A 21494-nucleotide genomic window follows, 5' to 3' on the forward strand; every position below is an offset into this window, starting at 1 on the left:
CCTCTCATTTCTCCAGGGTTAGAGATTCCTCCTTGGGAAGGCTGGTTTCCTAAGGCTGGGGGGCACCCAAGGCACCTTGTGCTGAACCTGTGCAGAGCCTCAGCACACAGCCTGGATATTTGTCATTCAAAGCTGCCTTTCATTAGGACAGGACTGACTATGCTTAGAAATGCCTGAATCCTGCCACATGATCTCCAACTCTTTAGGTCCAGGACCTCCCCAACACCACTGAACACACATGCCTGTATTGCACGAGGACAGGCAGGTATTTCCTACCCCTGCCCTCAAAACAAGCAGCTTCTTTCTCCTCTTCTTCATATGAGATTTTGCTGGCTGGATACTGCCATGTCCAAGGGCTGTGGGGACCTATCTGCAAAGCCCACTCTGCCTGAGGACACTCAGCATTCGATACTCAGTCACCCCTGTGAACAAGCCGTTGGGAAGAAGAAAGGTCTCTAACATGGAAAAAACAAGGATCTCTGCTGAAGCAAGGCACAGAGGTAGAGATACTGCTTCAGCTGTATGGTAGTCTGGCAAATTTGTCCTATCTAATCCAAAGCTATTTTATAGCATCACCGCTTTCCCCTCACATGGGGAGTACCTTTGGGTGTGCTGTGGAGTGGGCCACGTTCATTATTTTTGGAAGTAGATGTGTTCCACTTTTTCTCTGTCTCAAGTCCGTCTTCCTCGCTGTCTGATGAATGGGAGGAGGCATAAGAGCTGCTGTGTTCATCGAGGGACAGTTCACTGTCAGAGTCTGAATCGTGGTCTACAAATGCAGAAAGGGGAAACACAGTGATGAAAGTGTGAACAGGAGTTGAACAAATCTATCTGACAAATGCACAAGGAGAAAGAAAAGACAGGTATCTGTTTCAGACCATGCCAGGGATGAGCTCTTACTTCCGTAAGTATATATAGGATTAATTCAGAAGGACTGCAGCATCCACCTAAGTAATCATGGGAAGCACAACCACTCGGCTCAGCTAGCTGGCAGGACCTTTTATGTGTACAGGAGGTGCAGAGCAGAGTGGGGACACATTTTTCCCTATTCAATATGCAGAACAGTAACTCTATAGGATCTATCAACACAACATACAGGCAAACAAAGGTACTTAGAAATATCAAGAATCTGAAATGCACTTAATTTAAAAATGGCTACAAGCCAACAAAATTTAATGGCAAGACCAAAATGAAAGGAAGTCAGACAAGAGGCACTTCTCATTTTCTTGTACAAACCACAGAGCAGTGAAGGAGGATATTGCCTCAAGGTCTCAAATAATAGAAGTTCTCCAACTAAAAATCAAGAGCAATAGCATGTAATTTGTGAGAAAGAAAGGGGATGCCATAAACTGTCAACAGCTGTGACAGCTATCAGATGAATACCGAACCATCACAAGAAGCAGATGTATGATATTTCCATTCCAGAATTCCTTGTAAGGCAGCCATTGCATAGCTTGTTATGCCAAGATCATAATGAGAATGAGACACATCCAAGTCAGACTAACTATTGTTACAGAAGACTTTGAAGAAAATGCTGAGAAGGAGAAGGTACACAAATGGGTCAAAGCATTAAGAAGTAATTCTTACCATTGGATTTTGATGGATTCCTATGAAAAATGGAGGAATCTGCTTCAGTCTGACCAGCCCTTGCTTGACTTGAGGATCCACTGAGTTTATGAGCAGCCTCATCCCTTTGAGAAGAAAAACAGAGGACAACTTTCTCGGTCACTGTACTGTTCTTAACAACAAGGCAGACATGCAGATGAGATTTGTCTGGTCAAATGCAGACAGCTGCAGTGGATGCCAGCCTCTGCCTGACTGCCCAGGTGGTCACCTTGCAGCAAGACAGAGGTTACCCTAATGCAGCTGCCTGCCTTCGGCCACATGAATCACATTCCGAAAAAGCCGAAGTTAATGAGCTAAACTGCACTCCTTGAGACACGTCTGAATTTTAAGAGGCAAGCAGCACGGCGTAACTATTATGTTAACCACTGCGCTGTTGGAACTCAGCACCGAAGATGAAACAGAAAAAGCACAAAAGAAAACGACAGTCACACAAAACAGAACTGCTAAGACATAAACCAAGTAGCATTTGAACCACATTTCTGGTTTCCACAAGAGCAATGAAAAGGGAAAGGCAAGCACCTGGAAGCCATGCACCTGCCACCTGATTACCTGAGAATATAAGCAAGGTAGCTATTGTGGCTCTTGGCTGACCTGACGGTGCTTTCTAGGGAGACAGTGGATTCCCCAATAGTTGTGCGATACATATTTGGCTCTTCTATATATGTGTTGTTACAGTTCAGAGATCGCTGAAGGAAAAAAAAAAGACATAAAGCAATAGTGAATGATCCCTCCAGAAGCTCATGTTACCCACAAATGTATAAAGTTTCAAAGGAACCAAATGGTTTTTGTTGCTGAGGAAATGAATTATTTTCTTTCAAAAGTTTTAATTAAAATAGTAAAAACTTTTGAGAGAGGCCATCAGTAATCTCTGTACAAGTTACTGAAAGCAATCAAACAGTTCACCTTATTACAGACAAGCCACCTATAAGTTTATTTTAGGTAACTTCTACCAGCAAGAGGATGTTTTTTTTCCCAGAGCTTTTTTCTTACAGTTAATAATGTAGCTCTTGTTGCAGTGGAATCATCTGGAAGAGGTTTCTTTCCAGTTAAAGTGTTCTTCAAGTGCTTTCTGACTTCTTTGTTAAATACGCAGTGGAAGAAGAAAATGAACAGCCCCTGGATAATTGTAGAGAAATAAAGAATAAATGTAAATGATTCACTACTACCAAACCGCAAATATGGATATTAGAGAACAGCCATTTTGAAATAACCCCTGAATTCTAGTTCGTAGTCCATGATTCTGTATTTCAAAAGCAGTAACTATTTTTTGACTGAAATGACAATGATTGATCTCCCAGGAATCCTTCATCATTTGCTTCCAAGTTCAAATGTGCATAAAAGGCCTGGTAAAATATACATAAAGATGTGTCTCTCCAGGATTTACAGAGCAGAGCTTAATTTGGGAAGAAACTTTCTTCTCAGAATATCCAATGCAAACCTCAGTGTGTCACTGGAAGACATTGCAGGGAGTTTGAACTTGAGAGTCTGGAGATTTTACACAGACGATGAGACAAAATGAATAGCAGCACATGAAAAGGATCGTAGCCTTTAGTGAAAACGTCTGGAAATGGGGAACTTCTGTGAAAGGTGCCCTTAATACTGTTGGCTAAGAGAATTTCAGAAAGCCTTGAGAGATGTGAAGAGATACTGGCGGCAGAGAGGTCCCAACTTCTGCAGCCTTAGTTCCTTGGTTAAGCAATACCTCCCAGTGGAAAAACCACTAAAACCCCCATGGCTAGGCAGTTGTTGGCTCCCAGGAACAAACATTAACAGCTTTCACTGGGAGCAGGGGGAACACACGTGTTTGCCTTCAGATCTATTTGCTCTGAGGGAATTAATGCAGCTGCCAAATTGTTATCAGCTTTGGTTGGACATACAGGATAGAAAAGCCAATCCTCATGAAGTTGCAGCTGTACCAACATCACAACAGCCTGAATTTCATGACTTCAGCCAAAGCAATTGACTTAGAGTAACTTTAAACTTCAAGCTCACTTTCTAAACATTCAATCAACTGTGATCTTAACTGGCACTAGCACTTGGGGATTATTCATTAATAAAATTCACATAAATGTCTCTTTAAAATACAAGTTCAAAGAAGACAATGATGTGAAATGCCACAAACCACTGTGCTTCTCTGGGCAAGTTTGGAGAATTCCAGCTGCTGACCTTCCTCCCTCTCATGAAGTTTAAATTTAATTTAATTTTATTTCAGACTCATGGAAGCCTGGTTTTACAGCCTGAGTAGGTGCATTTGTTTCAGAGCACACCAGCTGCAGTGGTAAAATAACCTTGCCTAGACTGGCCTAGCTGCTGTGCTTCCAGGGCATCGACAGTCATCTCCAAAGGAGATCCATGCGATTTCTTTTTCTCTTTGGCTGCAGTTAATGGCTGTTGTGCTGCAGCTGACATGACTGTCCTGCTAGCAGTAGCTGTTTTAATACTGCAGGCACTTGCTAGGACATCTTTGGTCACATTCAAATTGTGACCAACATGAAGCTTCATGTGAAGTCTCCTACAAATAACTATTTTCTGCATCTTTAGTCAACAGGTGTGCAAAAACTAGGACAGACAACCCAGTAAAACCCTAATACAAGGAACTGGACTTGAAAATCATTATCTGACTCATTTCTTTTAACAGTAACTTAATTTGTGAAAGCCTTGAACTTGTAGTCATCCACTCTGGCTGAAATAAAACAGTCTCTGGTAGCAACAGAACAACTGTTAACAGTAAGCACACAGAAGACAGGAACAAAGACTTTTTCTCTAGAAAGACAGACGTATAATTGCCTACTGTTATTTATCTGAAACAGGTTACTATAGTAGTGCACTTACCTTTAGAATGACTAAATGTGAGAGATGCAATTACTTAAAGTTCTGGTTTTGGTGAAAAGAGCCCTCTCTGAGAAAAGAGAGCACAAAAGGTACTTGGGCTTTCTGTTTTTCTTAAACTGGCTCATGTTGAGCAGGTTTTTGGAGGTCTGGGTGCAGCAGTGCACTCATGAAGGTGTGCCACAAAAAAAATGCCACCCAACTTACCTGCAAGCAGCTGAAAATGGCAAAGAGATAGTGAAATGTCATGACGTCGCTGTTGACCGCCATCAGCCCCAGCAGCCATGTGGCACTGATAAGCAGCAGAAGCAGGAATGCTGTTCGCAGCACAGAGCTATAAAGCAAACACAGATGGACACTTGCAGTGTGTTGAGATACAAGAAAACAGCCCAGCTTCTCCCCAGGGATGGTGGGGGAGTCCAATGACTTTGCAACGGGAAAGGCCCTTTGGGAAAATTAGAGCAGTGTTCACCATCTCCCAGTTCTCAGCTCTCTCATGGCACTACTCTATGAATTAGCATATTCAGGTAAAAAAGGGTGATCTCTTTCCAAGTCCCTTTCCAAGATTTTCTTCAAACAAACCAGATTGTTTGTAAAGCCATGCTGTTTAGCCTTGTTGACTCCAAGGAAGAGATCTCGGCAGTAAATGGCCATCTCCATCTCATTTCTTTTTGTCAAGTTCTCTCTCACATACCTTCTCAACATTACTGCCCAAGGTTTTGGATCAAGGGCACTCAGGTGAATTTTCACAGATACTTTCAAAAGACTGACACAATTCTAGTGCCAAAGTTTTATATTATGAGTAAAATTGCTGCCATTAAGTAGTAACTATACTCCATTGGTTTAGGGAGATTTGGACCTCATCCTCAGCCCCAAGCCGCTATTAGGATTAAAGTTCAGAGAACCACAAAGCCTACAGCTCTAGGTACACTGGGACCAGAACAGGCAGGCCAAGGAGAGCATGGCACTGCACCAACACTGCTCCTTCCACACTTTTATTAACTAGGCCCATGTTGCTGGGGAACTCCCCCTCAGATTCTAGTGTTCATTATGTTTAGAGTTAGAGTTAGTGTTAGAGCTCAGAGAACCACAAGGCCTACAGCTCCAGACACTGGGGCTGGAAAAGGCATGCCAATGTGTACACAGCACCTTACAGCCAGGGCTGAAAAAAGAACTAGAAGCAGCCTTTTGAAATCTCACACTTTATTTGGAAAAAAAAAAAAAGGCGGGGGGTTGTCTTGCCACTAATCACATTTGAGTTCACAGGTAAATTCTGAGCTTTGGGCAAAACAGACGTTAATGGTAACAGGCTGTCACAGGAGTTCAGGAGGGCAGCAGATTGCAGCTAGCGAGGCTTTCTGCTCATCCCAAGGGGAGTGGGATGCAGGGAGGCTGGCCCTCAGCACTGGAACTTCAGTGGGTCTCTGCCATGACATAGCTGGTAACCCAGACATATGACAGGGGAGATCTTTCTAAGCCATGGGTAAGCACAGGAAGACCCAGAACTCTGTCTACCTGGGCATGCCATGGGCAGAGGTGAAGTGACAGTGCAGTAGGGAGTATGACAAAAGACCTGGAAGGACTGTAATGATACCATCTGGAGACCAGATCTTTCCCTTCTCTTCCCTTCTTCTGCCTACACTTGGTGGTGCAGAGCACCATGGTGGAGATTTTACAGGGCCTTCAAGGGAATCCCATGAGTAGGTGCTGGTGAAGCAGCTCCAATTGCCTCTATCAACACTGTCTCCCCCAAGAACCTTTATTTCCCACTCCAAAACTTGCTTTTATGCAATTCTGTCGCTTTAATATTTCTGGCCAGAACTTCTTCTACAGGTTTTTGAACTCAAACTTACACAACTCCAGTTTTTTCAAATGAACGTTGTCTTCGTCTGCACGATGCTTTCATTGCTAGTATAAAGATGACAGTGTTTATCTGAAAGGAAAATTGAAATAACAGCATGGATTCTTTCTGTACATTTGTTAGATTCCTATTTTCAAAAACAATGCAATTTTTATCCTAAAATGGTTTGTGGTGCCAAGAATATTTTCCCTTCAGCTTAAATTCTCTAAATTACAAGATTCTCCTTATTTCAAAGTAACATAGTCAAGGACAATCTAGGACTTGATCTGGATGAAATTTAATAAGACAGCCCTATGCAAGGATGCTTGAGTGAAAGATAAAAACTCAAGAAATGCTGTCCTTGTCCAGACCAGATTCCAATCAACCCAGCATCTTATTTCAGTTGGGTCAAATCAGACTTTAAGAATATTTTCTAACAGAGAAAATGTACAGTGGTAATTCCCCTGAAAAATCCTCCAGTCTCCACTGATTTCCACAGCTGGGATGTACGAGGTTGGTGGTTCATTTGTACTTATTTACTCGTAGTGAATATCAATGCTGAGAATTTGTCCCATCAATCACTTTCAAAAACTGTGCAGAGCTTTACTACCACCTGATTCCAGGAGTTTCTTACTTAACGCGCCATGGAGAAATGATGCAGCTTGTCCTGTTTGTTCTGAATCTGCCACCTCCTGCTAGTGCTTGTGTTGGAAAAGACTCTGAATGGTTGGGTCCACAGTAATTTTCTCCAGACTAATACACTGTTACAGGGTCCTCCTTCCCCCCTTCTCTGTAGCCTTCTCTTTTCTAGGCTTAAAGCTCTTAGTCCACTTAGTTGGTCCTCCAGTAGGGGCTGTCCCATGTCTCTGATGAGTTGGGATCCTAACCTACACTGCTTCCAGGTCTACTTCACATTTTTTGAGATGAGGAGACCAGAACTGCATTTGGCATTCAAGACAAGAATGTTTATCTTCTGGTGTTACTTTAAGGGATAAGTTTTAAGGGAGAAGTTAACCACCAGCCCATTCTTTTAAATTCCTGAAATCGAAAATATTTAATATTCCTTTAGGACTTCTGGTTGAAGTGACTTGTTATAGCTCATTTTGTTGATTTGTTTTATAAGCTCATAGACAAACCCTTCTAACATGGAACAAAGCAAATAGGAAAAAATAAATAGTTTTCTGGCCATACAGCCATTGCTCCACAAGCAATCTTTGTACTGGCAGGCAGCCCTCTGACTTCCAGGAGCTTAGCTCATGTCCTATCTCTTTAAACAAAAGACACAAGCTCCAGTACATCTGCTTCAAATGTAAAGAACACAGCTGCTTTGCCTTATGACTATTGTTTGACAAAACATAAAAGAAAAGGTAGCAGAAAAGAAGAGACAGCTCTAGATGCCACCTTCACCCTACTTACAATGACAACCATTATGATGGGCCCAGCGAAACTCCAGATAAGGGTGTCATGAACAGACAACCAGCAGAAATCAGGGTTCCCATAGCCTTGTGGATCCAGACCAACAGCAAGCCCTGGGTCAGAAAATGGGGGGAAAAAGTACATCAGGAAGGTGGTGCTTATAACCAAGAATATTTTCAAATAAACAAAATTATCATGGCAAAACCAGGCATATTTTCAAAGAAACAAAATTATTGTGGAAAAATTTGTTCAATAGGACAGTCTGGGAAGGCAAAATCAAGGCAAATAATAAAATTAATTAACTAAATATTAAACTTTTATGCTGCTTACTCCGTATCAAATGATACTATGAGTTTTGCCTACTAGAACAAAGTTCAGCTGCATAAAAATGACAACAAATGCAAGTCCCAAATTAATTCTGTTTCAGCACAGTTTTATAGCCATACTCACACAATATGAGCCTTGAGGGTGAATGACATGTTGAGGAATTTCAATAAGCCTGTGCAGCAGAATGACATGAATCATAACTGAGTAGATGTCTATGTTATGAAAAAAAAAGTGCATTCTTAACTGCTGTGAGTTTGCTGTCACTTTGCAGAGACAAAGGAATCTGGGAACACACGGGAGTTAACTGCTTGAGCTCAGGTGTGATTCATTTTGAACTGCCATTCCAGGTACTTCACCTTGCTTTCAGCACTGTTTGAAATGGAGTTTGCTAACTCCCCAAGGCAACTGAGTAAAAACCACACCTTTTATTGTTTTATTTTTCAAAACCTGGACAATTCCAAGGGATTCTATGAATCCAACCTTCACCTGCTGATTTACAGTGCTGCCTGATTTGGTGACCTACACCTCCCCCATATGGTGATTAAATGAGACTGCTGCCTTTGACCTGCAAAATCATACAACCATATAAATGTTTAGGTTGGAAAAGACCTCTAAGATAAGGTCTGCCCTGAGCCTCCTTTTCCCCAGCCTAAACAACCTCAGCTGCTCCTCATAAGAGCTGTGCTCTGGACCACTCACCAGCTCCATTGTCCTTCTCTGGACTCACTCCAGCACCTCAAAGTCTTTCTTGGAGTGAGGGGCCCAGAACTGAACAGAGGATTTCAGGTGTGGCCTCAGCAGTGCCAAGTACAGGGGAATGATCACAACATCCTTGTAGTGCTCCTGAGTTGCCTTCCCCTTCTTCCGTTTTCCCCCCAAGTCCCAGCAAAAGCTCCCTGTTCAGCCAGGATGGCCTTCCTCACTGGCTTGTCTTTTGCCACGAGGATGGCCTGCACCTTTAAGATTTCCTGCTTGAGGAATGTCCAGCCTTCCTGGACTCCTCTGCCTTTCATGACTGCTTCCCAAGGGACTCTGTAAGTCAGGTCCCCAAAGAGGCCAAAGTCAGCCCTCTGGAAGTGCAAGGTGGAAGTTCTGCTGAATCCCGCCCTTGCTTCTATGAGAGTTGAAAACTCTGTCATTTTGTGATCCCTGTGCCCATGATGGACTCCAACCATCACATCACCCACCAGTCCTTCTATGTTCACAAAGAACAGGTCCAGTAGGGATTTCCCCCTGGTTGGCTTGCTCATTAGCTGCATTAGGAAGTTCTTTTCCACACACTTCAGCAACCTCCTGGACTCTTTTCTCTGCTGTATTGTATTTCCAGCAGACATCTGCTAAGTTGAAGTCCCCCACAAGAACAAGGTCTAGTGATGGTGAGACTTCTTCCAGCTGCTTATAGAATACTTCCTCTGCCTCTTCATCCTGGTTGGATGGTCTATAACAGATTCACACCACGATATCTGCCTTGTTGTCCTTCCCACTGATTCTTTCTCATTAACATTCAACTCTTTTGTCACCAACATCAAGCTCTAGACAGTCAAAACACCCCCTAACATATGTGATTGTTCCTGTGGTTTCTAACACATCAATAACACTTGTGTCTGCTGCCACATGGATCTCCATTCCCTACCTTCATTGAGTTGGCAGATGAAAGGACCTCACTAGCACACCAGCCCTCAAATACTGGCATGCTGCCCTCAGGCTCACCTTTAGTGAGCCTGGTTTTATCCCTTTCTCCCTTCAAATCTAGTTTAAATCTCTTTTAATGAGGCTTACTAGCTCCTGTGCAAAGATCCTTTCCCCATTTTGAGACAGGTGTACCCTGTCTGCAGAGGTCTTCAAGACACAGAAACTGATCCCTGTGAGGCCTGTGGCCAATGACATATGGCAAGTGGCTGCAGCATGTTGTCTGGGCACTGGGGGCACCTACTGTGTTGAGCGTATGTCCTGACTCGAGGCAGTCAGGGCTGACAGCAGCGCTGTTCTCCACAAGGAGGATTCATGTGCATTAATAAGAGTCTTTTTTTGAATCGAAGCCTGTGTGCTTTGATGAAAAGACACTGAAAAAGGGAGAGGTGGCTGTGTTTTACTCTTGCTGCATAAAGCTGGCCCACGGCCAATATTCACATCTGGTACGGGCCTATGGTCTATGAAAACTAAACTGGCTATTTGGCAAAGCAGTGGATATTGGATCTGTTTTCACTGAAATGTGGAATAAGATAGGACCGGTCTCCATCCCTGCTCCCATTGGCCCTTCCACCACCCCCTTCAGCAGTTGCCATGCAGAAAGAATTAGCCATAAATGATTAAGGGACCATAAAGTATTTTATACAGATGTAATTCTATGGATACAGTCTGTTTCCCAGGACTGGATTTCCCCATTAATGGGACTTTAAACTACAGTTTGACTCTGGCTCTAAGAGTAATTGGCAGACAGCAAAATTTTTCACTCTCAAAATCCTACCCTAAAGTTCCCTAACAAATGGGGCAAATTGCAGTCTTTGGGTACATGGTTCAAATTTTACTGCAGTCAACAACTTGTGAAATAACACTATATTCAAAGGCAGAAATAAGCCAAAACAATGTCATACAGCGAAACATTTTGGTACATCAATTAAATGCTGCTGCCTGGCTGTCTTTAGCAGATTGATATCTCACTGATGTTTGCAGGAACTGGGGCTGGTCTCCTATGATCAAGAGTCCCATGGGGACCTGCATCCATCCTGTGGGGAGGTGCTGCCAGAGGGACATGTTACAACCCTTCTGAGCTCCTGTGGGCTTAGCAGCCATGTGTGACTCAGGCAACTGTGGATCAGCCTCACCTCTCTTCTGACTCACTGCTTTGCCTAGGATTTAAAAAGTGCCACTTTCAGAGGGATATTGGTTTTAGGGCTAAGTAAGAACCAGTTTTAACATGAGCACTGCAGTTTCCATGGCAAAGCAGTTACTGCACACATATGTTAACTAGTTAGTGTGCTGCCACAAAGATGGGCAGAACTGGGGGGTCTTGCTGGGTGCCAAATACAGCCCTTTGCTCCTGAGGCAAGGAAGTCATAAAATCTCTCTCCTAGATGGATCAAACTACACTTTAAAATGAGCAAACTTAAAGCAAATTTAAAATGTTCCAATATTGCTCCCCATGGAGGAATATTCCAGATCCACACTCTTTTGATGGCTGTAAGTTTTCTCCCAACTTCTATTCTACTTTCATTCATGGCAATTTGCATTTCAAAGCTGTGATTAAATGTGGTTCTTTCCTGTTGGAGTGTTCCCTATGTAAAGATTTCACTAAGTTTTACCCTCCTTTAAAGGTCAAAGTTCCCTTCTGCAAGGATCCTGGTCCCATCACAGATGCCATAGGACCACTATGTCCCAGCTCGAAATGAATGTCAGTTTGAGTGTAAAACCCAGAAAAAATAAATAAACAAAACAGATAATAAAATGTACAAAAAGCCACTGCTACTGTAGGTTCTTTTTTTTTCTTTAACTATAGCTATGATAAAGATGAAATGGTATTTACCTTTCAAATACAGCAAAAAAGTCCTCTGCATGTCCCAAGACTAAAATTCCTTCACATATCTAGACTATTCCACTATTAAGGAAAATACACAATCCTTCTCTCATAAAGTAATTTAAATCATGTTTAAGATTTGTGTTATGAAGCTGGAACCTTTTTACTGTTTAGAAATTAAAATTTATAAAGAAGCTTATTTAAAATAGGTACAGTAACGAAGTTATCCAGAGGGAAGAAATCCCACATTGAGCTATTTATGATGAAATAATTTTCTCTTCAGATGATTTATAAGCCTGGAAGGACAAACTAAAGGCTTAGTTTTCTCTTTATCCTTCATTTCAGAAAATCCTCTGACTTCCTCAGTAACAGGGATCTGACTTTTCATTTAAATGGAACTGCAAATTCAGTAGATTCAGAGATTAAATTACAGGACACAACTTGGAATCATAACTCATACTTTTAACAGTGCAAAATAGTTCTATATCACAGAGAGCAATATCTAAGTAGAAAAATGTAAAAATTGTATGCTTGTGATATTTAGATTGCATAAGACTGTTGTTGAGAAGTTCTGAATTAATTTAAATTTCAGGACGGAAACCAAACCTGAAACAGAAAATCCTTCTGACAAAATTCTTCTGAAGGGCTACGTGTTCTGAAATGCAAATAGTTTTTGCTACTTAATGATTCTTCTTTTCCACCACAAATGATGCTGCACAATATCTGATTACACTTCAGTGTTTCAGAATATACTGCAGTAGTCCTGTACGTACTGATAAAAGTCACATAGGTCTGAAATGTTTCAGAAGTTCAAGGACAATTCCTATTTAAAATGTTCGGGATATGTCTAGAGTGGTGGAGCCTTCTGGGCTGTGCTTTCTACTGTTTTTCAGATAAATTGATAAAAGTAGAAATTACTTAGGCATAGGAAGAGATGGAAAAACTTACCAGCTCTCTGGAGAGAGAATTAACCTGTACCAGCCTACGCTGTGTTTTGGTATTACACTTCCTTAAATCACACAGAAAAAAACCCCCTAATATGTATTTTTAAGTCTAATTTGTTCCACAATATTTTTGCAAGTGTATATGACTGATAGCTATTTGTTTGATTTCAAAGACATCTAAACCTCTGCCATTGCTGATAGTATGTTATTATCTGTAAAACTAAACGTAATTGGATAAAAGTTGACTGTCTGCCTGTGATCCAATTTCCCATATGGCAACAGATACATAATGAAATAGTTGAACCAAAAAAACCCACTCCAACTGTTCTGTGAAGCACACTTCCCGAGGAGCTGTCTTCCTGAATTAACACAACACCGTGTGCTTGGGGTAGCACTGGAAATGTCTGATGGCAAAAATAGGCATGGTGAAGGCGGAGACGGATGTGCTCCTGTGGATCACCCTGGATTGGTTTAAAAGATTACTGCCTCCAGTTTTTCATTACTTTTCCTCAACTGGAACTTATAGCCTTTGTGCCTGAAATGGTGTAAAAGGCTGCTTGAGTATTCCCAGCTTGTTTTTATGCCAAATAAAATGGAACCGCTGAAATCCCTTCAGGGAGCATTTACTGCTGTTTGAGGGTAGGCAGTGGGAATGTCCAGTGATGGGCAGTAATGTCCTGTGGACAGCATTGCTTCTGAAGCCACTTTAGCTACCTCCCTGAGAAACCACGTGTCCGTATCTGAAGTTACCGGCACAGGGAAGAAAAATTGCTGAAAGCTACTGGCAAAGTTGTTAGAATAAAAATACCGTTATTTCTAAGTATTGTTATCAAGTCCTGATTTAACCAGGGTGCATATATGTTTATGTTACTGCATAACCATCAGTATCATTTCAACTGGGGCAACAGACATTTGGTACACAGATCTCCAAATTCAGGCTTACTTCTCCTAGACGTGACTTGTTGTTGCACTGATTCAGACAAACACCCATAACTGTCTTGGATGGAGTAACTTCCCTGGGTTTATCCTGTAAAGATGGCAGGGAAACAAAGCTGTTTTAGCATGGTTGAGGGTACCTGTTATGATGGCAGGAATGCCCCAACCAACTACGTAGTAGAACCGCATGTGCCCAAAGTTGATGTTCCTCACTTCAGTCAGCATCCGGTAGATGTGAAGCTGCTCCACAAACATCCATGCAAAGGTGCTCATGTAGAAATAGTGCAGGAGGATGGCAATCACAGTACACACGAACTGTAGAAGAGAAAGGGCAGAGAAATTAGAGTTGCTTTTCTGAATCACAACCTGGTGAGTCACCAGTTCCCCTGCGCAGCTAATGGCAAGTGTAATAAAAAGATTCTGGCAGAACAAACATACTGCCATTAATTATGTTTTTCAGAGTTTAAGAAAAGCTATTCATACTGTGAAACCTTTTTTTTTTTTTAAGTAAATAAATTATGTCACCTGAGGCTGGTTCAGCTTCAACCTATCAACCCAACACACTTTCAGTTACTGCACTTGCTCTCCATATTCTGTGGCTAATTTCATTGAGCATGAGTGCTGCAAAGGTGAGGATTTGAGCCATTCTGACAGGATTCCTTCTGCTTGCAGGAGGGGCAGGGCTGGGAGAGCTCCTGGCTCTTTCTTCTGCTGCAGAGTATGAGGTGAGGATGCTCCTCTAGAGGCTGCAGACCCTCTGCCCTGCCTGGTGTAAGAGTCTCACCTGCACAATGCCACTACAGCGAATTCAACCATGGCATGTTTAACTGCATCAGCTAAACCAGTCTCACTGTTAAATCAATAAATTACTCCTGAGAACAGCCACCCTCAGCCCTGCACTGACTCAGTGTCTCCCACTGCCATATCAAGGGCCATTCTATGCGTTTTTCTCATACTACATCCTTTCAAGAGAGAAAGATCTCTGTCCAAGGAAGTATGCTATTTTAGTACAGTTTTGTTTTGTTTTAAAGTAGACTATGTTTTTTGTTTTATTAATAGATCAAAAAGTACAAAGCAAGTCTTCTTTTATTTGGCAGAGGCGGAGAGGAGGTGTGAGAAGATCTTAGGCTTTCAGTTTAGGACCTGTCCCTGAGAAAGTCTTTCTTTCTCAGGAAAACTTTAGTTCTGGGGACAGAAATCCATGAAGCTTCAGGCAAGGAAAAGTGAATGTGCTGAACGTGAGCAATGGATGATCTGTAGAAGAAATCCATCCTTTCTTTGAGGAAATTTCTCATCAGTGAAATGAAATGTCACAAATAGGCAAAATTTGACAGGACCTTATAATCCAGCATAAGATCTGCAGACTGTTTTGCCCCTACGTGTCTGTGTCAGAGGTCTGAAAAAATCTCTTCCATCTACATCTCCTCTTCTGGGACTCTTTTTAAAAAAAAAATATTGAGAAGCAAAAGCAGGGATGCATCCATGGGGTAAGGCAGTGGCCATTGCTTTTGTCCTTGCAGCTCCGCCCTTCACTGATGAACCCTGCAGACCTTGCACATCTATACTTCAACAAGTCATGGAGGATGCCTGGCCATTATCACCAGATTAAAAGATGCACCCAAAAGTAGATCATCACCTATCTTGCAGACCAATCTTTCACCTAACGTCAAAATCAGAATATTTGACTACAAAGTGGGAGAGTGGCTTCTAGGCTCTACCTGGCTTGAGCAGGGGAGTTAACTCTCTTCTCATTCACCACAGAAAACCACCCTAACCACCAGGCTGTAAGATAACCCGGGTCCAGAAATGCTCGGCTCTACCCTCTGTTTGAGGTTGTGCTACTTGCAGTCAAGCACAGAAGCCATGAGGACAAAGAGAAAGCAGGGTAGTGCTGGCTGGGTAGTTCACGTCTTCAGCTATGAACACAAGGACCTGGAACTTCCAGTCCTAGGTTTGGTCTTGTTTTCTTATCCTACATCAGTAGCACAAAGTGCACCACTAAGCTCTGCCAGGCTGAGAACAGCAAAAATAAAGGACCTGCTGAAACCAAAGAGACCAGGTCCTCAGTGCGACTAGGAGTAACAGCTACAATGGGCAAACTGGTAGCTGAACTCATCTTTGGGATGAAATAGCCACCTTGAAACCTCTGACCTTCAAAGACTTGCATTTCTGTAATATCTGCTAACCAGTTTTCTCTCCCAACTTAACAGTTTGATGGGTGAAAACAGGAATGACCACAAGCATACAACACCTGAATTGAAATCTCGCAATTAACTTTCTTCTTTCAGCAGCAAAGCAAAGGATACTGATAAGCTTGAATTAAGAGCACTCTATGCAACCTTTCAATTTTTGTTTAAGAAGTTTTACATTGTGTTTTGGAACCTTCTGTTCCCCTGCAGCACTGACCCTGCTTTCAGACTTTGACATAACTTTTTAGTGGTTTTTCATGGTATAATGCTCAGAAATGTACGTTTCCCTGTTTAACTTTGCTGGGCAAAAGAATCATACAAAGACCACCAACTTTCTGGATTCACTTAATGCATCAGCTTTATTATAACACCAAGTGTTATTGAAAATGTAGCTCACCAAATAAACCATCTTTCTTCCCTCTGTGTAAGCAGTGCTTTTTTTGTTCCTACTCTCACATGCACATTAGTAGAGTGCTGCCCTGAACGTTACCTTTTCCAGGTAAGAAAAAAGAAAGCAAATAAATCACTTTCTATCAATAGTCCAGGGAAAGATTAAAACCTCGCCCAGAAATGTGACTGTTAATTTACAGAAACCCATAAAAATCAGGCTGGGTGCCAAGCAGTACGGCATTATTTGTGCTCCAGCATTCTTTACCTCTTTATGTTCACCAGTGCATGACTCGTTAGACAACTCTCATTCCATACAGACAGATGAATAATTGTCTCAAGCAGACATGGCTTACAGCCCTCCTACCTTCTCAAATTGACTGGGTAGGCTGTAAGGAGCAGCCTTCTGCTGTAACTTAAAGGTCTTTGTAAGTGGGTTAAAAGTTTGGGGTGTTTCACTGAGTCCTGGTAACAGTACAAGACATGATCACGTCATGAGCCCCAAAGCAGGAAAATGAGGAGGATCAAAAGAGAACAATCTTACCAAGTACAGTCATTAGGATTTATGGTATTGATGTAATGAACTGTTTTACTACTTTTATAAACCTTTGCTTGGTGCCTCATGATACTGTGAAAGAAATCTGGAAATGAGGAGCCATCACTTACTGCATAATTTCTGGCAAAATTCTGTAGGGATGTGGGCTTGGTCCCTGACCCCTTGGCATTCATGTCGGAGAACTGAAAGAGTATAACCTCCTTGCTAGTGAAAAGCAGTGAAAAATGAGTGGTGTGCTCAGCAAGGCATGGGAAAGGTCAAGTTACATGAAGTGCTGTGGATCAATTGGCAAGGTGAGCTCCTTTGAACAAAGTTATTTTAATATGCAAACTTGCATATATTAAAACAAAGACAACGTGAGTTCACACATGATATAAGACCATATCTCAGAGGGCAGTTCACTGCAGCAAATCTCCCCATAGCAGCAGATAAGGGACCTGAACTCCTAGTATAGGGGAATATTGGAATATGGGACTAGAAGTGACACAACCAGCTGGAAAGCTTCATCCAGTTTTGCATTCTCAATTTTTCAAAAGCTAAAGTGGGAGAAGAAGCCCAGAAAAAAAAGCAACAGAGTAACCTGAGTCTTCGAGATTGAAGAATTTAAGCAGCTTAATTTTATATAGTTTTCCAAAAGAAATACTATTAAACAGAGGCTTCCCGGTAAGAAATTTTTATAAGAGCATTCATAAATTTACTAGGAAAGGCTCTTGTCAGGACTCGGTCACTGGAAGCTGAAATTAGTCAAGGTCAGATACTTTCTAAAATGTATGTTATAGTTCAAATGGATATTAGAAGCCAGAGTGACACTTTAGGATTAAGTTATACAGCAAGTGAAACTGTGTGGTCAGGCACCATGGTGTCTTTACCATGATGGTGATGATGATATTCATTGAATGCAGGTATATTCTCCCATTTCTGCTGCTTGGACAATGTGGAATCAGCAAATTTTGTTTGTTTTCATCTCAAGATTGTATTTTCCTCTCAAAATTTATATTGAAACATGTACAGTAGTGGATTTCTATATGACAAATTTTCTTCACAGTGTTCAGATCATCCCTACAGTTAACATTTTGAATATTCTTCCTATCTGTCATGGACATGTTTTTATTGCATGTCACTCCCCATCTGCATACTGCCTGTTTGGTACAGTGACTGTGCAGTGCTGGAACCTTTGTCTGCTTGTCTCCTACCTGTCGGCAGCCATGACTTTTGGGATGGATGTTACTAAGAATTAGCAGCAATACCATGCAAAATGCCATATGGTTGAGATAGCAATGAGGTGCTAAGTACAGAACATACACACTTCATGTATAGTGTATATATCTCAGTCCATTCATATCTTGTCTTTCTTGACATGCACAAAGCTGGAGGTGCCTGCACTAAGCTTTGTCAACAGATATGATGGGTTGAAGCCAATAATTACTGTGGCTGGAAGGCACAAAGTGAAGCGACAGGTTTCCTACTGAATCTTGGATGTAGCAAGCTGTCCCACGCCTGGCAAGTGGCCTTTCCAGAACAGCCATTGGGTGTGCAACATGCATATTGGCACCCGCCCAGCAACACATAGCTGTCAACCTACCAGTCAACACCAAAAGCCACTTGGGCTTGTAAGGTACCTGTGGCGGGAGAAACTGGAGAGCCTCCTACTGAACAGACAAAGCAAGACAGAAAACACACTGATGGAAAGGAAGGAAGAAATCAGTATTCAGGGTTCAGTTCCTAGGATAAGCCTTCAACAGGGCTGCTGTCATATATTCTCTGAAAATAAGATACAGTCCTATCACCTGCCATTGCTATTAATCACATAAACCACATATGAATAGATTAAAAATCTGACTTTTTTCAAATTACTGTTGAAGCCAAAGAGAGTGAAAAAGAAAAGAAAATGAAACAGATGGGAGCAGGTAAAAGTTGCAATTTAAAACTTGACAACTCTAGCAATAAGCACAGAGTAACTCTTACCGGGTTCTCAGTCTGGTTGATACCAATAAGAAAGACAAGCTCAGAGAAGAAAAGGGCAGCCACCAGGTTTTTGTGGATACTGTGCAAGTTGGAACGTAGTGTGCGGATCAGAACCAGCAGAATGAAGGTGATCAGCAAAGCCGCCAGCGAGATGGATACGGTTGTGTAAGTGACGATCTTCAGAGGAAGCACCTCTCCATTCTGTAGAAAGACAGATTGATAGACTCTCTTGGAGTTTTTCCTTCCTTTTCCTCCAATCAAATCTACTACTTGGAATGTCAGCACTTTCATTACTACTGAGCCAACGTATAGATTTACTTTAGGACCAAAAGGAGTGGATGATGCCACCTCTTTAGTCACTCAACATGTGGAGTGTGTATGGGCAGCACTGACCAGGAGGGAAGTTCCTTTTAGCAGATCCAATGGCAGGTGCTGTCAAGGACAGGCAAACACACTCCTGACACACTGCATGAGATGGATCTGCTGACAATTGTCTGAGTCATCCTCAAAGCTCAAGCTCTGAATGAAAGCCCTTGAAAACCAAAACACTCAAAAATCCTGAGTATGATGTCACCCACCTCTCGTTTGGAAATGTCCATCAGGACAGCAAAGCTGGTTATATGGTTGCACTGGCAAGCAATATGGCTCTGGTTTCTGGAAAACAGCTCACATCCTCTGGAGGACCAGGCACCTGTCCCGCCAATCCTATGGGGAAAAAAGATATTTCTGAGAGCCATCCTCTAGTCTCCCCTTGCCTCCTGCTGCTACTGCTCTCTGTGGGAGCCTCAGCTATGCAACTAGACAGGACTGTAAGTATCAAGACAGAAATATTTATAGCTGTCACCTGCCTGAAAGAGTATAATCAACTTTAAAAATTTTCAGTTGAAGTAGTTTCTGATAAGACATCTGGCATTCATGGCCAAATTTTGTGGTTTTAGAACAACCTGGTTTGACTTTAAAAGGAAAAAAATTGTAAAAATTTGCTTTTGGATCAGTGACCGCACAAGTAATGTGGGGAGGAGACTGCACAGAAAAAAATGGCTGTAACAAAGGTAGAAATACTAAAACCACAGAGAGATACATGGTTTTGAGCCATCTCTACTTCCCAGATCTAGACACTGCTTGTACAGCTCTTATGGAAATATGTTTCAGCAGTAATATGATATCATTACAGTGTTCCTCTGAAAAGTAGACAAGAAAAGGTTAAAACCTTTTCTAATGAATAATACTTCATATAAAGAGCTCTCTTGTGTTAACAATTCTTCCCTGTGCAGTTTTGGTTAACTCCAGTGACTTTGTAAATTATTTTATATCAATATTAATTATTCTATTTTGAAGTTAATGAGTAATAAAAATAGTCGTGTAGTTACTGAAAGAGCTTTTAATTAGATAAGACAGGACCTCATTTTCATTCAGCAATAAAGTATTTGTTACACAATTTTAATATCACTTTCTCTTGGAAAGTACTCGCTTTCTAAAATCTCTTTCATTACGTGCAGTGTAAGAGCTGCTTTTCAGCTGTGGCTGTAGGAAGACGTAACACAGATAACAATGCCATTGATGTTGCCAGCAAATAGCTAACAGATGAATCACTTTAGAGCTAATGAGTTATTCAAGCCCATACAATGTTTAAAAATTTATGAAAAAGGACTTGCCATTCCCTCATAATCGACAGAATCATCTGTGTATACAAGCAAATACATTTGTCTACTTCACATGCAGGCGAATGGAGTAGTTTATTATTGCAAATACAAGAGATTTGTGTTGCCTCTTCGATCCTTTCAATGACATAATCTCCTGAAGCCTTTGACCTAGGTTAGTTTGCGCTTTTATTTCCCAGCACAGGATATTGCCTTGTAATGGATTTTTCCATAGTTTTTGGGTTACTAGGAAACAAGTAACAAGCTATTCCCCTTACCCTGGGCAGACCATGTCATCCTCTCACTATATACTCAAGTTCGTAGCTGGAAATTGCAATGTATATGTAATAGTAACAATATTGTGCAGCATAACATGCAGATCACATGGTTACCTCTCAACATGTTTTCTTTTGTTTTATCCACGCTCCTGAAATATCTCCAACAGGACTGTGCTGTTTCCACAATGCCATAAACCCAACAAAACATCAGCACACACTGCTATAGTTATTATAATTTTTCTCATTTTCAAGAAAAATATGTCTTTATCTTGAACTTCACTCATACAAAAGACTTAAATGAGCCATTTTCAGAGTATTTCATCTTCTTCCTAACACTTGCCTCCTAGAGAGTCAAGTACTCTCTCCTTATATTCTGCTTATGTATTACAATTGCTTCCCATCAACTGGAAGAGGTCAGAGGTCCCAAAGAAGATATTTCCTCTCCCTCCAATTTTTCACTAAAACAAATGAAAGCAAATCCTCAATAGCTGATGAAATGAAAAGTAAGTTGCTTCTTATCAGTGCAACTGTCTTTGCATTGACTGCTGATACAAACATTTGAGATTCAGAAATTTATAATCTTTACTCATATAATTTTATCTGCAAAATCTCAGTCCTCCTTTTTAACAACATGAAGATTTAGTTTTGTAATTTTTTGCACTGGCCCTGGCTGAGGCATCAAGGAGGGTGTCTGTTTGCCATACGCTCTGTCCATAGTCATTGGAATGTAACAGGAGAAGATTCAGTCCATGTAAGAGCTGAATCATCTCCTGGAGATCCTGATTTAAGGATCCTTGACCTCAGACAAGCCACGAATGCAAACACTGGAGTCAGACTACGCCTGTCCACATATACATCTGTGAGCAAAAAGCATGAGCAAATACAAGGAAATTGTGAGATTTATTATTGCTGAGTGAAACTGAACCCTGCAGAAAGTCATGACAGCATTGTGTTTGTTAGAAACTGCATGGCTAATCCTTTGTTCGAGGATAATTATTTTTATTTTTCTCAGGTTGGTGGGAAATACATGGCTCTATTTCACCAGAA

The 21494-nt window shown here is 41.5% G+C and overlaps 1 protein-coding gene across 5 annotated transcripts in view; it reads right to left on the minus strand.

Moving 5' to 3' along the window:
- CELSR1 (cadherin EGF LAG seven-pass G-type receptor 1) overlaps nucleotides 1–21494 on the minus strand; it is a 167923-nt gene that overhangs the window by 4651 nt on the left and 141778 nt on the right. For 4 of the 5 annotated variants that reach the window (XM_032688465.1, XM_032688463.1, XM_032688460.1 and 1 more), the window contains exons 23-32: nucleotides 19108–19234; nucleotides 18530–18730; nucleotides 13573–13747; nucleotides 7712–7824; nucleotides 6309–6388; nucleotides 4663–4789; nucleotides 2617–2742; nucleotides 2176–2312; nucleotides 1588–1691; nucleotides 602–769 (exon numbers count right to left, since the gene is read on the minus strand). In XM_032688465.1, the coding sequence (XP_032544356.1) occupies nucleotides 602–769; nucleotides 1588–1691; nucleotides 2176–2312; nucleotides 2617–2742; nucleotides 4663–4789; nucleotides 6309–6388; nucleotides 7712–7824; nucleotides 13573–13747; nucleotides 18530–18730; nucleotides 19108–19234 (1358 nt within the window). The remainder of the gene's footprint in view (nucleotides 1–601; nucleotides 770–1587; nucleotides 1692–2175; nucleotides 2313–2616; nucleotides 2743–4662; nucleotides 4790–6308; nucleotides 6389–7711; nucleotides 7825–13572; nucleotides 13748–18529; nucleotides 18731–19107; nucleotides 19235–21494) is intronic. The other variant, XM_032688461.1, reaches the window with a different exon arrangement.

The sequence above is a fragment of the Chiroxiphia lanceolata genome, chromosome 5, assembly GCF_009829145.1.
Source record: "Chiroxiphia lanceolata isolate bChiLan1 chromosome 5, bChiLan1.pri, whole genome shotgun sequence".
In the NCBI taxonomy this organism is placed as follows: Eukaryota; Metazoa; Chordata; class Aves; order Passeriformes; family Pipridae; genus Chiroxiphia; species Chiroxiphia lanceolata.